Genomic DNA, 16274 nt, shown 5'->3' with positions numbered 1-16274 from the left:
TAGTTATGTTCATGTTACGAAAAATGTCGTTGAGTATATTCCAACACAACAAAAAAGTAACTAAATTTTGTGTTATCATATCAGACTTATAATTGAATAAAATGGTTTTGTTGGGGGGTGGGGGTGGTAGTGGTGGGGGTGTTAAGCAGGTTGTGTTAGTATGTTGGTGGGCCCAACCCGAACACGACCCATACCCAAAACTCGTGAGAGACACATGAAAGCCACACGTCCTTTGCAAATTTAACACGTTAAAAAATGTTAGCAATGATGAAGTCTAGTCAACAAACACCAAAGGTTACAGCCTTATGTAAATTTTGTACCCAACTTTTTGGCTTATTATTTGGAGATGTCTGTCTGCATGTTATAACGTCGACTTCCAGATTCCTTCACGACATCGTTGTTTATGCAACATGCATTATTATTTGTACTCCATACATTGTAACTTGTAGGCCTGAATTAGTCTATGCATCATTGGTTGTACTTTGTGCACTATAACCGCATGTAGAACAAAAAGAAAAAAAGACTTGGTAATTCCACATTAAGGTGTTTATGGTTACGTTCGGTTCGGGTCGGTTATTAAGCTCAACTGAATTAATCAACCGGTTTTCAGATAACCGATTTTCGGTTAGTTTGTTGGTATTCGGTTTGTTAATAACCAAAATCAAACTTTGGCAAATCTTATGCTTAGGAATATATAAAATGAAGATATAAATATATAAAATAGAGGTATAAATACATGAAATGATAAAATATAGATATAGAAGCTAGCAATATATGAAATATGAGTGGATTGGTTTGGTAAACCGAGGATACAAAAAGATTATAACTGATTTTCTTCGGTTACTTTTGATTTGGTGGGTTTGGGTTAGAAGTAAAGACTAGCCGAAGGAAAACCAAAGAAAAGATTTGAAGAAATAGGCCCAGGCAGGATCCAGCCCACATTTTCAGAAGGATTGAAATCCACAAATATCTTAAAACAATATTGTGAAATTGTGACTAGTGATACATTTTTAAAGTTTGGTTTATCACCGGTTAATTGGACAAAATTTGGATTATTAAAATCCAATATCCGAAAGTTTTATATTTATTAGTATAAGGCTATTCGACTCGTATAAGTGCATCTGTGTATGAACGTTTATATGACTTGTATAGATAGATATGAATCGTATAAACCTACACGATGCGTATAATTTGTTGATCAACCTCTCTTGACACACTCTCCCATCTATACGACCCATATAAGCCAATACATGTTTTATAGATAGGCCTGTAAACGAACCGAACATTCGGTGAGCTGTTCGATGGGAAGTTCATTTAACTAAACGAACGAACATGAACACATGTCCTGTTCGTCCATTTATGTTCATGAACGTACGTTTGTGTTTGTTTATGTATGTTTATTTATGTTCGTTTATTACTTATAGACAATAATTAAATATTACTACCAATTTTTATTTGTGTCCGTGAACCGTTCGTGAACACATTCATTTCCTTAATGAACGAACATGAACATAAAAATCTCGTTCGGTAAGTGTTCGTGAACACATTATTTCCTTAACAAACAGTGGCGAAGCTTGGACGAGTTCGTCGGGGAGGCCTGACTCAAAATGTATTGGTATAAAAATCATAAAATAGGGGGGGCGACCTCAAATTTTCGGACGAAAAAGAGGTCAGTTTACATTACCGCACAAAGGGGGGGGGGGGGGGGGGGGGGGGGCTCTAAGTAAGCTTCGTCCCAATTAACAAGCGAACATAAACAAGGCATGTTTTGTATTCGTTCGGTTCATTTGCATCCGTACGTATCGACAGGGGTGTTCGGGAAAACCGAAATCCTGATACATATATACAAATTCTCCCAAGATTCCCCCCTTTCTTCCTAGCTTGCAGTTGCAGCTGCAAACACCATTCCCATCTAAAAATGAATCAGTAAACCAATCATCACAATAACATTATAACAATGATAATAATAAGATCAACATTCACTCTCAAACAATCCACACATCCATTCAACACCAACTTCAAATCTTTATCATTATCATCATTTCTCAATTCCCCTGTTTCACCATCACAATCTTTACCACCAATTGAACCCAATTTACTCACCCTTTTATCATCACCCAATTGGCGCCAAAACCCACTTCTCAAAACCCTAATCCCATCAATTTCAACAACCCAAATCACTTATTTCTTCACCAATAACCCTAATTTGAATCCACACAAGATTCTTGAAATTCTTGAAATTTTCAATTTTTTATCAAAAAAACCCAATTGTTACCAATTTGCTTCACTGGTAACAATCTTGATCAAGAATCGGCTTCTGGGTGTCGCCGAAAAGACCCGGATTTCGATGATCAAAGCGTGCGTAACAGAGGATGATGCAAGGTTTGTGTTAGGGGTTTTGAGGAAAATGAATTGTGCTAATAATAATGATGATGGTTATAAAGATGTTAGATTTAAGCTTAGTGTTAGATGTTATAATACATTGTTAATGTGTTTGTCGAGGTTTTTGATGGTTGATGATATGAAATGTGTGTTTTTCGAGATGTTGGATGATGAAATTATGCCGAATATTTACACGTATAATTCGATGGTGAATGGGTATTGTAAGTTAGGAAAAGTTGATGCGGCTAGTGTGTATGTGAGTAAGATTGTTCGAGCGGGGCTTAGTCCCGATATGCATACGTACACGTCGTTGATTTTAGGACATTGTAGGAATAAAGATGTTGATAGTGCGTATAAGGTGTTTGATGAAATGCCTAAGAAAGGGTGTCGGAGAAACGATGTTTCGTATACGAGTTTAATACACGGGTTTTGTGAAGACAAGCGGGTTGAAGAAGGGATAAAGTTGTTTCGTCGAATGGGTGATGATAATTGCTCCCCGACGGTACATACGTTTACTGTTTTGATATCTGCGTTAAGTAGGTTAGGTAGAATAGAAGAAGCGTCGGGATTGTTTAACGAGATGTGTGGAAGAGGTTGTGAGCCGAATGCTCATACGTACACGGTTTTTATTGATGGATTGTGTAAAGATAAAAAGATGGATGAAGCGAGAAAGTTATTAGACGTTACGGAAGAGAAACGAGTCGTTGGGATTGTTACGGCATACAATGCTTTGATCGATGGATATTGTAAGGAAGGAAAGATGGATGATGCAGTCGAGTTGTTTGAAAAGATGGAAACGAAAGGAGTAAAACCGAATGTGCGTACTTGCAACGAGTTGATCGGTGGATATTGTAAAGCCGGTCACATTCATAAAGCTGTGGCTTTACTTGATAAGATGACGAAGATGAAGATATCACCGACCGTTATGACCTACAATTTGCTAGTTAACGGATATTGTAAGCACAATGATGCCGATAACGCGCGTAGGTTGATTAGTTTGATGAAAGAGAACGGTGTTGTTCCCGATGAGTGGACCTACGGTGCGCTTATACAGGCTTTATGTAAACGAGGGAGCGTAGAAGAAGCTCATGAATTGGTAAATTTTCTAAACGTAAATGGCGTAAATGTGAACGAAGTTATTTTTACGACTCTTATAGATGGATATTCCCAAATTGGGAAAATCGATATCGGGTTGGATTTATTTAACAAAATGCTTATTAACGATTGCTTACCGAATTCTTGGACGTATAATGTGCTTATTCATGGCTTGTGTAAAGAAGATAAGATTCGAGAAGCTTCGGTTTTTATAGGAAAGATGATTAAGATAGGTTTCAAGCCGGATATTACTACGTACACGGTTTTTATCGAAGGGTTATTAAAAAGATTCGATTTTGTTGATGCCCGTAAGCTTTTCTTAGAAATCTTTACTTCTGGATTGAAACCCGATGTTTGTACGTACACTTCGTTTATTCTTGCGTATTGTAGTCAAGGCATGGTCAAAGAAGCAGAAGACATGATGAATAATATGACAGAAGAAGGTGTAGAACCCGATACAGCAACGTATACAGTTTTCATCGACGCGTATTTTCGTGCAGGAAGGTTAGATTCGGCTTTCGATGTCTTAAAACGTATGATGGATGCTAAACACGAACCGTCTTACCATACATATGCTATAATAGTGAAGCACCTTTTAATCTTGCAACGAAAAGAAAACATGAAGTTTCAAACTTTCGATATTAATATCGGTAACGTGTGGAAGTTAATCGATTTAGAGACCATTATGAGTTTGTTTTCAGAAATGGTCAAACGGGGGTGTGGACCGAATGTCAAAACGTTTGAGGCGTTAACCATTGGGCTATGTAACGAAAACCGGCTCGAAGAAGCGTGTAGATTGGTTCGTCATATGTTAACAATCGGGCTTTACCCGAACGAACATATATACACTTCTTTAGTAAACTGTTCGTGTTACTTGCGAATGTTTGACCAAGCGTTGACTTTACTAAATACTATGACTGAACACCGGATTTTACCTCATTTAGAGTCGTATAAGCTGTTGATTTGCGGGTTATATGATGAAGGAAAACACGAAAAGGGTAAGGAGGTTTTTTGTAGTTTGATTGACGGGTATAAATACAACGCGGACGAAGTTGTGTGGAAGATTTTTCTTGACGGATTGTTGAAACGAGGGTTGCGTGACGAGTGCTCGGAGCTTGCTGATGTCATGGAGGAAAAGGGTTGTCATTTGAATCCACATACATCTGTAACATTAGGTGATTGAATAAGTTAAAAACTTAAAATCAAGAAATCTTGAATTTTAATTTTAATATATGCATTTATAATTTTGGGATCTTCGGATTCCATTCGACGAAAAGAAACGCAGGGCCCGTAAATGATGGGCTTTTTGAACAAAAGATCATTGAAAGCTTGGAGCACATATTGTTTACAGGTAATGATTTTTGTTATTTTTAAATTGTGTATATAGTTGTAGAAAGAGGTTAAATAACTCTTGAATTTGTTTGTAGATTTTGTTCTAAACATCATTTATTAATAAAATTGCTTTTATAAAAATTTGAATTTATTGACACAAATTATTTCGGGTCAACCCGACCCATTTCGACCCTTACCAAAAAATGACGCGTATTGCACTGTTTGTTATCTGACTGTACTTGTATTCCCATTGAAATTTGGGGTGCAAACGAGCCGAGCTGCTCGCAAGCTACTCAAGCTTAGATCGATAAAAAGCTCAAAACAAGTCGAGCTTTTTCGAGCTCGAGCTCGAGCTCAAGCTTTGTATAAGACGCTCGTTTAGGCTTGTCGAGCCTTTTATATTTTCAAGTTTTACCTCTTTGACTCATTTAAGGTATTAGATGGCTCGAGCCGAGCTTAGGCTCATTTAAGGTTTTTCTCAAATATATAAAAATAATTAAAAACAAATATGGATTAATTAATGAATAATAAACGAGCCGAGCCCGACTTGAAAAATCAACTCACAAGCCGAGCTCGAGCTTAGTTGAGCTTGGGCTCGTCTCGTTTGCACCCCTAATAATTGAAATGCTTGGATTTTATATTTAATTAGTTAATAATTCAATTGCAGGTGAAGGTGAAATGTGTTGCAAAGTTTGTTGTTCTTGGCAACATATGAGACAGGATTTCTTTTATCCAATTTTGACTAGATTTTCTGAGGTTAGAGCAGATTTATACATATTTGTAACCAGATATTAATTTTGTGAATTGAAATGAGAATCATTAACACTAACCTAGTTGTAGGTTTGGTTAGTCTGTTTGTAAAACAGTTAATATAAGTTGTATGAAATATATCCAATTGCATTATACCTTGTAAGTAAAATAGTTTTGGTTCATATTTAACACATTAATTGTTTATAGATACTAAAATATAATAATAAACTAGGTTTGTGTTGTGGTGGTGAATCAACATGCATTTGGTTATTCGGTTGGTATGGGTTAATATGTCAACGCAGAAAACAACAGCTACAATTGTGTAACTTATAATAATAAAATGCAGCTTATGACAAAGGGACACAAAGTCGGTTGGCATCGGTTAGCTTCGTTACGGTACTAGCTCTAAACCGTAAAATTAATTTAGCAAACTCTCAAAACACTCATATAGCTTATAATACAAAGAAGTAATATAGTTATACAACATTTATTTGGTTTCTAAAACCCGGACGTTACAGCGACGAGTCGACATGAACTGGGTTCAAAACAGAAAACAAAACAAAAAACAGTGGAAAGAGAAAAACAGTTGGGTAACCTAAACTAGTTGGGTACCCACGCGTGTGACAGTCGACGGTGTGGGGTGTCTTATTTGTTTTTGGTTAGTTAACTGTTTTGTTTTGTGGTTGGTTATAAATGACTTAAAAAAATTAGCAATCAGCATGAGAAATAATAGCACATGCGAAACAGTGTCAACACAAGATTCAATTTATGCTTCAATCACCAAAAGTTTTACATAAGATGTTTCCACCTTCGAACCCGAACATTGCCATTATTACGAAGCAAAAAAGTGAAATAAACATCCGGGTGGGAAGAAGCCGATACACGCTGCAAGATTAGTTTTTGTCATGAGATTCGCACATATTGATTATCTCCTCCATGTGGGTCGACCACCACTCCTCGTCCCAATCTGTTGTGGTTTGTTACTGGGTCATGTCTTTGTTTACATGTGTGGACACCGGAACACGAGTTTCCTGTTCGGTTGGCGTAGTGGTTATTGAATCAGGAGACGCTGAAAAAAAAACCGTTAAACTTGTTAGTAACAATGATATGTATGATGTGTAGATGCATGAGAAGAAGTGTATTGGGTGTTGTAGAATACCAGTTGAGCTTTCGGTTTGTGTAGTAGTTGTTGGGTTAGTCGTTGGAGCAGGTTGAGCCTGATCGTTCATTGCGAGATTACACGATTGTCTAGCATCTTTGCATGACTCATAATATGCATAATATCGTTTAGTACCTTCTTTTCCTAGTGCAAGTGAGGCCGCTGGATCTGGCCGACCTGTTTTGGTAGTCATTGTCGGGTTTGTTGGTGGAGCAGTTTTGTTAGTAGTTGTTGTTGGGTTTGTTGTTGGAGCAGTCTCGGGCTGATTGCTCGTTGCGAGATTAAGCAATAGCTTAGCGGCTTTGCGTGACTCATAGTATCGTTTGTTACGTGCGCTTCGTAGTGCAAGTGAGACCACTGGATCGAGCGGGACTTTTCTTGTGCGTGTTCGCATTTCGGGTGGATGTGTACGCTGTAACTGGGAAAAAATGTGTCATACTCCATCAATGTGTGTGACAATCATTGTAATTACATGTAAAAAAAAATTTAAGACACATAGTACATAGCAAAAGATAAACACAAAAAATCATTAACCACAAGTTTAAAGCAAATATTTTTTTTAAAAATTAATGCTTACCTATCAAAAATTATGTTTCAAACGAGCCAAGCTGCTCGCGAGCTACTCGAGCTCGGATTGATAAAAAGCTCGAAATGAGCCGAGCTTTTTCAAGCTCGAGTCGAGCCTGAGCGTCAAGTAAAGCTCTTTAGTTATCAAGCCCGAGCTAAATGGGAAACTCGTTTAAGCTCGTCGAGCCTTCACAAGCCTTGTGTATTTTTAAGTTTTTACCTATTTTGTACTTCTATGTACTAATTTCACACTCCACAACCGAGCTCAAACCGAGCTTAAGCTCATTTATGGTTTTCTCAAAACATAAAAATAAATAAAAACATATATAAATTAATTAATAAATAATAAACAAGCTCAATCCCTCATAAGTCAAAACGAGCCTAGCTCGGCTCGTTTACACCCCTAAATGACTTATATTTTGTTAATTTAACAGTTACTTCATATAATTATTATAAGGTTTACATCTATCCATGAAATTCAAAAATTACTTTCTAGTTTATAACTTATCTAATTTGCCACGAACGTAACTATAGAACCTTAAAATTGTTTTTTTAACGATATCTACTAAACAATTATATAAGCAATATTAAAAAAGCATCATGCAATAAACATATAAAGTTATAAACATATTTATAAAAAGCTGTAACTAAACAGATATGAATTACGACTTTGCAGACTTAATATTTACTATATCCTGCTAGAGATAAAAGTTAAAATGACAGATTCGTATTAATAATCATTCACTGTAGTAAAGCTAACCTTTGAAATATGGGCGAAAGATCGTTGATTTCTGGAAACACACCCTGAAACATAAAAGCAATATCATTTCACATGTTCACACATACCCAATATCCACATATCACAGCAAATTGATGAAATAAGCAAATGTTTTAAAATTAATGTATATGATAAACATTAATATTATCAGATTTTGTTATTTATCTCTTCATATTGCTTAATGCTTAAATAAAATTAATATACACACACGCACAAATGCTTTCTGTAACTTAAAAAGAGGAAAAAAAAAATTTAGTTGCATTATATTCATCTGTAGTATTTACAAACAAGTCACGGTTTATATTTTGGTTACTAATTGTGATTTAAAGGCAGTCCAGGAATTATGCAATCTGAGTTTACACAAATTTCAACAAAATGCTCATATGATATTATTATTTTCATGGTTCTTGATGTGACTTATTAAGCATTTAGTGTTCTAACTTTTTAAGTTTTCGTCTACCCTTACACGTTAATTTACAAAATTCTAACATCAGCTATGGCTATAATGATATCTCATTAAATCTTCCTAGAGTCATCGAACTTTTGACTGACATATAAACATATCTTATGATGTGGTATAGATTTGACTAAAAAATATAACATATTAGACAATCATCCTTATCATCGCTTCATCAGTCCCGCTCGTTCACATCGCTAAAACCAGAAAATCAGAAACATATCCATATACACCTTTGTTTTCTCATAAACATATATACATAATGAAGCAAATCTAAACCAGAAGCATATAAATATACTGTATTATAAGCAAAAGCAAATTTAAAACACAAGCAGATCAAAATACTGTATAAGTGTATATTAATAGATACAGTACCAGTATCGGTACCATGCCGATAACGAGTGAAACTGCATACCAATTTTTTCAGTTCGGTACTGGTACCATTGAAAAATAACATAAAAAACGAGTACCCATACCGGCACCAATTGTGTTCGGTGGTAGTAAAATATATTTTACCACCTAACACAGTCGCTACCGGTACGGGTATTAAGTTTAAACAAGCCTGAGGCAAGCCCGAGCTAGACTTGGCTCGAGCTCGTTTTGACTTACTTGAGCTCGATCTCGGCTCGTGAGTTGTTTCTTCAAGCTCGAGCACGGCTCATTTATTATTTATTAATTAAATTTATATATGCTTTTAACTACTTTCATATATTTTGAGAAAACCGTAACCAAGCCTAAGCTCAACTCAAGCTCGTGTAGTACTTAAACGAGCCCAAGCTCGGCTCAAGCTCAACCATAGAAGTACAAAATAGCTTAAAACTTAAAAATACACAAGACTCAAACTCGGGCTCGATAACTAAACGAGCTTTATTTGTGGCCCAATCTTGGCTTGAGCTCGAAATAGCTCAGCTCACTTTGAGTTTTTATCAATCCGGTACCGATACTGGTACCATTGAAAATAACATAAAAAACGAGTACCGGTACCCGCACCGATTGTGTTCGGTGGTAGTAAAATATATTATACCACCTAACGCAATCGTAACTGGTACGGGTGTAAACAAGCCGAGGCAAGCCTGAGCTAGACTAGGCTCGAGCTCGTTTTGACTTACTCGATCTCAAGCACGGCTCGTTTCTATTTATTAATTAAATTTATATAAGCTTTTAATTATATTCATATATTTTGAGAAAACTATAAACGAGCCTAAGCTCAACTCAATGTCGTGCAGTACCTTAAACGAGCCCAAGCTCGGCTTGAGCTCGGCTATAGAGTGCAAAACTAGTAAAGTACAAAATAGGTAACACTGACAAATCTTGAGCTCGGCTTCAGGCGCGCAACCTCATTCTCTAATAAAGATTTGTTAGTGTTAGCCTGCGCAAGAGTTTGGTCACGCGCCTCTGCCTCCAACTCCAGGTCACGCGCCCGGCGCGCGTACTTGGCGGCATCCGCTTCTGCCACCTGCAGCTTCTCCCGCGCAGCTTGCAGCTCATGCCCGCGCTTCACAAAAGCAGCGTTGGCACTTGCCCGGTTCTCGCTAAGTTCCGCTTGGAGTTTCTCAGCCCTCTCTCGGGCATCAGAAAGATTCCAAGCTGAAACCTTAGCCTCTCGCTTGGCCTCCACAAGGGCATCACGCACTTTTATATAATCATTGCGAAGCTCTTGGGAGGCAGCAAAGAACGCAGACCCAGCAAAAAGGTGGTCATTAAGCAAGTCCACGCGAGCGCGGTCCTCTTGAAACCTCCTCTCAGCCGGAGGAACAGAGTGAGCCCAGAAGTCTTCACATACGCCCATGGATTGAAATGAGCTATCTTCAGTGATATTCCAGCTCGGGCGGTATATGTGATCGGCTTCCTGCAAACACAAAGCAACGCAAAAGCAACGTTTTAGTCATCTAAACACTAACCTGGAAGTCCGCACAGCGGAGCAAAACAAACTTATACCTGCGGAGAGCCGACAAAAAAGTCAGCGCCAGCCCCACGAATTGAGCTATCCTTTGCTTTGAAGGATTAAGAGCTATCATTCCGAAGGTTGCTTTGAAGTCCCCTGTTTTACCCTCGAAAAGGGGGAAAATGGACTTCATGGCGATGCTCAATTCGCGGACGGCGGTGCGCCAAGGTATTTATTGCGCTTTGATTTTCTGATTTTTTCCTTTAGATCAAGTCATGAATCATTTCTCCTTGTTGGTTTTTTCATAGGAATTATAGCTGGCACACAAGCTGCTGGTGGCACTGCTGGCGCCGGCGCCGGCGCCGTTAGTTCTGCTCCTGCTCCAACAAGCACTGAATCTCCTCTCATTGGGATTACTAAGGAGCAGGAGACTATTTTACGCGCTGATCTAACGGCGTCAAGACCTCCCTCACCTCCTCCTGCGCGCAGCCCTCGTGAGACTGTTTTTGATTTTTCCAAGTCGCAGGAGAAGATACCTGTTACAGAGGATGATGAGGAGGTCAATTCTGAAGGCTCTGATGGTGGCCGCGCAAGCCCTGTAACGCCACGAGATTTCGTGGCGCAGCCTTCTTCTCGTGGGGCTGGCGCTGACTTTTTTGTCGGCTCTCCGCAGGTATAAGTTTGTTTTGCTCCGCTGTGCGGACTTCCAGGTTAGTGTTTAGATGACTAAAACGTTGCTTTTGCGTTGCTTTGTGTTTGCAGGAAGCCGATCACATATACCGCCCGAGCTGGAATATCACTGAAGCGCATAAATCTCGATATTCTATTCATCCCGGCGCTGATAAGATGTACAAGGATTTGCGCATAACTTATTGGTGGCCCGGTATGAAGAAGGATATTGCTGTGTTCGTAGCTAAATGTCTGACTTGTTCTAAAGTAAAAGCTGAACACCAACGCCCATCTGGTTTGCTCGAACAACCAGAAATTCCTACGTGGAAATGGGAATGTGTAGCGATGGACTTTATTACCAAGTTACCTTTGACAGCAAGCAAACATGATAGCATTTGGGTAATAGTGGATCGATTGACTAAGTCTGCTCACTTTCTGCCCATTCGTGAAAACTACCGTGTTGAGCAACTCGCGCAGCTTTATGTCAAGGAAATTGTCTGCCGCCATGGTACTCCTTTGAGCATCATATCCGATCGCGATGGCCGTTTTATATCTCGCTTTTGGAAATCTCTCCAATCTGCGCTAGGAACTCGCTTGGACATGAGTACGGCATATCATCCTCAGACTGACGGACAGTCTGAGCGAACTATTCAAACTCTTGAGGATATGCTCCGATCTAGTGTTCTTGATTTTGGAGGTAATTGGGATTCGCACCTGCCTTTGATCGAGTTCTCTTATAATAACAGCTATCATTCCAGTATCGGTATGGCCCCATTTGAAGCACTTTACGGTCGTAAGTGCCGCTCCCCGATTTGTTGGAATGAAGTGGGTGAAACTCAAATCACAGGACCCGAACTTGTTCAAGAGACAACCGATAAAATCGCCAAGATCCGTGATCATCTGCTGACTGCTAGAAGCCGACAGAAGAGTTACGCAGATCGCAGACGAAAGCCTCTCGAATTTCAAGTTGGTGATCTTGTTCTCCTCAAAGTGTCGCCTTGGAAGGGTGTTGTCCGCTTTGGGAAGAAAGGTAAGCTTGCTCCTCGATATGTTGGACCATTCAAGATTCTCGCGCGTGTGGGAAAAGTTGCCTACAGACTTGACCTGCCGCCCGCGCTCAGTAATGTGCATCCAACGTTCCATGTATCCAATCTCAAGAAGTGTTTAGCTGACGAGAACCTTCACATTCCGCTTGATGAAGTTCAAGTTGATGAAACTATGCATTTCGTTGAGAAGCCTGTTGAGATTATGGATCGCGAGGTTAAGCAAACCAAGCGCAGTCGTATCCCTATCGTGAAAGTTCGCTGGGAGTCCAAGCGCGGAGCCGAGTTTACATGGGAAAGGGAAGATCAAATGAAGATCAAGTACCCGCACCTGTTCTCTGCGCAACCTACTTCGAGATAAATTTCGGGACGAAATTTCTTAAAGTAGGGGAGACTGTAACATCTGCCCTGATCCGACCCGACCCAGGTACCCGTTTCTCTTACCCGATCTCTTTCTTTATGATTTAATATTTATTTATACTTATATTTTACTTTTAATAATAATATATATTTTCCTTCCCGCCTCTTTCTCTCTTTTTCCTTCCGCCGTCCCGTCCCTCTCCTTCTCTCTTTCCGCCTTCTTTTCCCTCTTGTCGCCGTCCCGCCCTTACGCCTTGTTTCCCTCTTTTTCTTCTAACTCTTTGCTTGTCCTTTGTTCCTTCCCGCCTAAGGTTGTCTGCGCAGCTCCACGCGCCAGACCCCTTACAAGGAATCCTGCGTGAAGACCACCTGTTTCAGCGTTACGCGAGACGAACTCTTCTCGCAGCGCGCTAAGGATTTGTAGTTCTTCTCGCAGCGCGCTAAGAATCGTAGTTCATCCCTCGACGCGCGAAGAATTATAGTTCTTCCCGCGGCGCGCTAAGAAATGTGATTCTTCCCGCGGCGCGCTTAGAAATGTAGTTCTTTCCGCGACGCGTTAAGGTTGTTTCTGTCTGCCTTCGCGCTCGCGCTCTCTTGACCTTCTGTGTCTGCCTTCGCGCTCGCGCACTTTTGCCTTCGCGCTCCAGCCTTCTCGCGCTAAACCCTTTGAGTTTTCTTCTGTTTAATCTAGCCGTTTGCTTTTGTGTTGTCTTATCTTTTGAGCTGTTGACCTAATCTGCTTTATGTCTGAAAAGCCACTTTTGGCGCAGCATGCGCACCAACCCCATTGGTTGGCAGAAAAAGTGACTGACATTATCTTTGGAGATCTGCTTTTTCCATGCCTGACATGCACCTTTATCTGATCCGCCCATGCTTTTTTTTACTGTTCCCTGACAGCTTTATCTTGCCTCTGCAGCTGCCATATCATTCCATATCTTTTGCTTTTGGATTCTTATGCTTTTTGATATCTTTTGCTTGATCCTGTTAAAGATCTTTTCCCCTTTTCTAGGGATTATGTCTCCTAGGGTTTTCCTATAAATAATAATAATGTTTTAACACTACACACACAAAACACTTAATCTCTCCTGTTCTCTTGCTCCTTGCTCTCTCTGCCGTCTTCCTCTCTGCCTCCGTCTTCCTCCCTGTTCTGCCCTGCTTTTCCGGTAATATATATATATTATATATAATAATTTACTTATTAATTATGCTAACTTATAATCAAGACTTAAAACAAATCATTAAAACAATAATCTTATTTATAGGTTAACTTGTGCTTGTTTAAAGTTGGTTCTTGCTTTATCTTACACCGCATCGTTTATCAAGTGAGTAATCTCGTACCTAATCCCTTTTTGCTTTTAATGTTTTGGGATGTTCATGTGTTCATACAAACTTAGAGTCTTAAACTGTTTATGAACTTTAGTTGCGCAGTATCCCATGTGTTGAGGACGTAGACTTGGCTGTTTATTTGTATGTGTGGATCATTAACCGTCTTGTCGGTCTATTCCGCAGTTCTCATGGTACCATTAGATGAACACGGGAGAACTATCGTTTATGATTTTCTCTTTTGTTTACACATGCACAGTTTGTCTTGTTTGTGAGCTCAATTGTGAGCACTGGCAGTCTTATGAATCTTAGAGTTGGTCCCGATCAGATTACACCCTTGTTGAAAACCAGACATACACATGTTGCGCGCAGATTTATGGTTATCTATGTATTGTATTAAACTTGATTTCTCACCAACACGCAAGTGTTTGACGTTTATTTTAACACATGTTCAGGGTTGCAGTAGCTGTTTTGGAGCTTGTGGACACATAGGAAGTTTTCTTTATTTTGGACCTAGATTAAAATGTATCAAGACAAGTTATTGCTGTTCGAATATTTTGATTGATAATATATTGATTTATGATGATTTATGTTATCTTACTTTTACTTTGCGCGTGCGCGAATGAATGTATTTATTAAATATTGACACCCAATAGTGTCACGAGTAATGAAACAATATGTGGCGCCCCGATGTATAATCCGCCTTTGGTCGGGGTGTTACAGACCCCTCTGTCCCTTTCTGAGGGGTAAGTTCACGGTGCTGCTCATTTTGTAGGTGGAAGAACTCATATTCCGAAAAACCATCGGTGATACAGCACACTCATACCCGAGGAACGTTGATCGTATATAAGTAAGTCGATCCACGCTTCTTCAGGTAAAAACTTTAAAAAATACACAAAGCTCGACGCTCGAGCTCGGGCTCGATAACTAAACGATCTTTATTAGACTATTAGAGGCTTAGGCTCATTTCGAGCTTTTTATTCACATCTATTTATTGTTAATAATACTGAACATATTAATAATGTATAGAATGAAAGCAAATAAATCGAAATTAGAAGATGTGAATTGGAATTAGAAATGAGATCGAATCAACGGACCTGTGAATTGGAAGGTGAATTCGCCGATTTAGGGTTTCATCGACAGGTAGAAGAATAGAAGCGTCTTAATAATAATAATAATCAAGCGTCTTAAAAAAGATAGAAAAGTTTACTATCTTACCCACGAGAGAGTAAGGGGTATTTCGGATTATTCTGTTCGTGTTATTCGAATTTGAAAATTTTAGGATTCTATTTGAAATCCGATTCGATCCGATCCAACTTAGGAATATTCATATCTGATCCGAATTTATCCGAATTCAATTTGGATCGGATTCGGATAATATCCGAATAATCCGAAATAAACCGAAAAAAATTTCCTACTTTTCTGTTTATAACATTTAATAGTTTATAATCACAATAAACATACAAACCGAAATATATGAATTACTCTTGAACATGAATTTAAAGTTCAAACATCAAAATAATATTCTAATAAATATACCAAACCAGAAAATACCACTAAAAACATGTTTTTTTATTCGGATTAAACGGATTTCCGAATAATCCGAGCATTCTGAATTTTTTAAATTCCATATCCGAATTAGTTATTCGGATTGATCCGATCTGAATAAGAATTCGGGTCGGTTTAATTCGGTTTTGGTTCGAATTTCAGTTTTTCTCGGATTTCAGATTTCTTGAACACCCCTATTTATGAAGACCAAAACAGAAATAAACTAATCCGAATAACTTATTCGGATATACGATTTTAAAAAGTTGGGATATTTTGGATTTATATTTAAGCTGATTAAACAACATTTTATTAGTAGTCCAATGGCATGGGGTGATTGTTAAAGGTGAGTTTTTTTTAACACATATTCAAAACCTGACTCGATGAGGTTTTTCAGTGAATCAGGTATGAGCGTCAATGTCAATATGAACGGTTGACATATCCTCTCAGAATAATTCACCCAAGTATTGTTTCAAACACCGTAAAAAAGAAGATAAGTTGAAAATGATTTTTGTAATGGCTACACACACCCATATATTTCTATTCCTAAACTTATGTCAAGGTTTGAACCTAATCTTTACTCCCGAAAGTAAGAGCCTTTACCACCAGCTAAATCTTTAAAGTTGAAAATGATGTATAGTCGAAAGGATATCCATCCTTTCTCAAATTCCTTTATATGGTACTAGCTTTAGAAACCCGTGTTTTACATGGGATAAATTAATGTATAAATTATAATGAATAATTTAATACAAATTAAAAGAAGAAATTTAAGTCTCTTTATATTATGTAAAATAAATGTATTACAAATATAGTCATTTTATATCATCAAATATATTTGAATTTTAAATTGAGAATGCGTTGTTCTACCATCAGTATACAATAATGAAGCAATACCACTGAAAATAACGTTTAAAACAATGAGGTCTTTC

General features: G+C 38.4%; 1 protein-coding gene and 1 long non-coding RNA gene across 2 annotated transcripts; one reads left to right on the top strand and one right to left on the bottom strand.

The window, feature by feature from the left end:
• The first annotated feature begins 1957 nt into the window (after positions 1–1957).
• LOC143563593 (uncharacterized) lies at positions 1958–4660 on the top strand. The gene has a single exon (XM_077051096.1). The coding sequence runs from the start codon at positions 1958–1960 to the stop codon at positions 4658–4660; it is 2703 nt and encodes a 900-aa protein (XP_076907211.1).
• Positions 4661–6447: 1787 nt separating this feature from the next.
• On the bottom strand, positions 6448–15035 carry LOC143563592 (uncharacterized). The gene is made up of 4 exons (XR_013140694.1): positions 14898–15035; positions 8046–8089; positions 6719–7136; positions 6448–6628 (listed from the first exon to the last, which is right to left on the bottom strand). It is a non-coding gene; the product is annotated as an uncharacterized LOC143563592 (long non-coding RNA).
• Between the last annotated feature and the right edge of the window lie 1239 nt (positions 15036–16274).

Source organism: Bidens hawaiensis, unplaced genomic scaffold, assembly GCF_021521415.1.
Source record: "Bidens hawaiensis isolate Kalapana, Puna unplaced genomic scaffold, B.hawaiensis_p1.1 tig00021501_1, whole genome shotgun sequence".
NCBI classification, from domain to species: Eukaryota; Viridiplantae; Streptophyta; class Magnoliopsida; order Asterales; family Asteraceae; genus Bidens; species Bidens hawaiensis.
The sequence above is the reverse complement of the archived record's forward strand: the minus strand, read 5'-3'. Positions and strand labels throughout refer to the sequence as shown.

Excerpts from the sequence above, each read along its gene's own strand:
- LOC143563593 (XM_077051096.1), top strand. The coding sequence starts at position 1,958 with ATGATAATAATAAGATCAACATTCACTCTCAAACAATCCACACATCCA.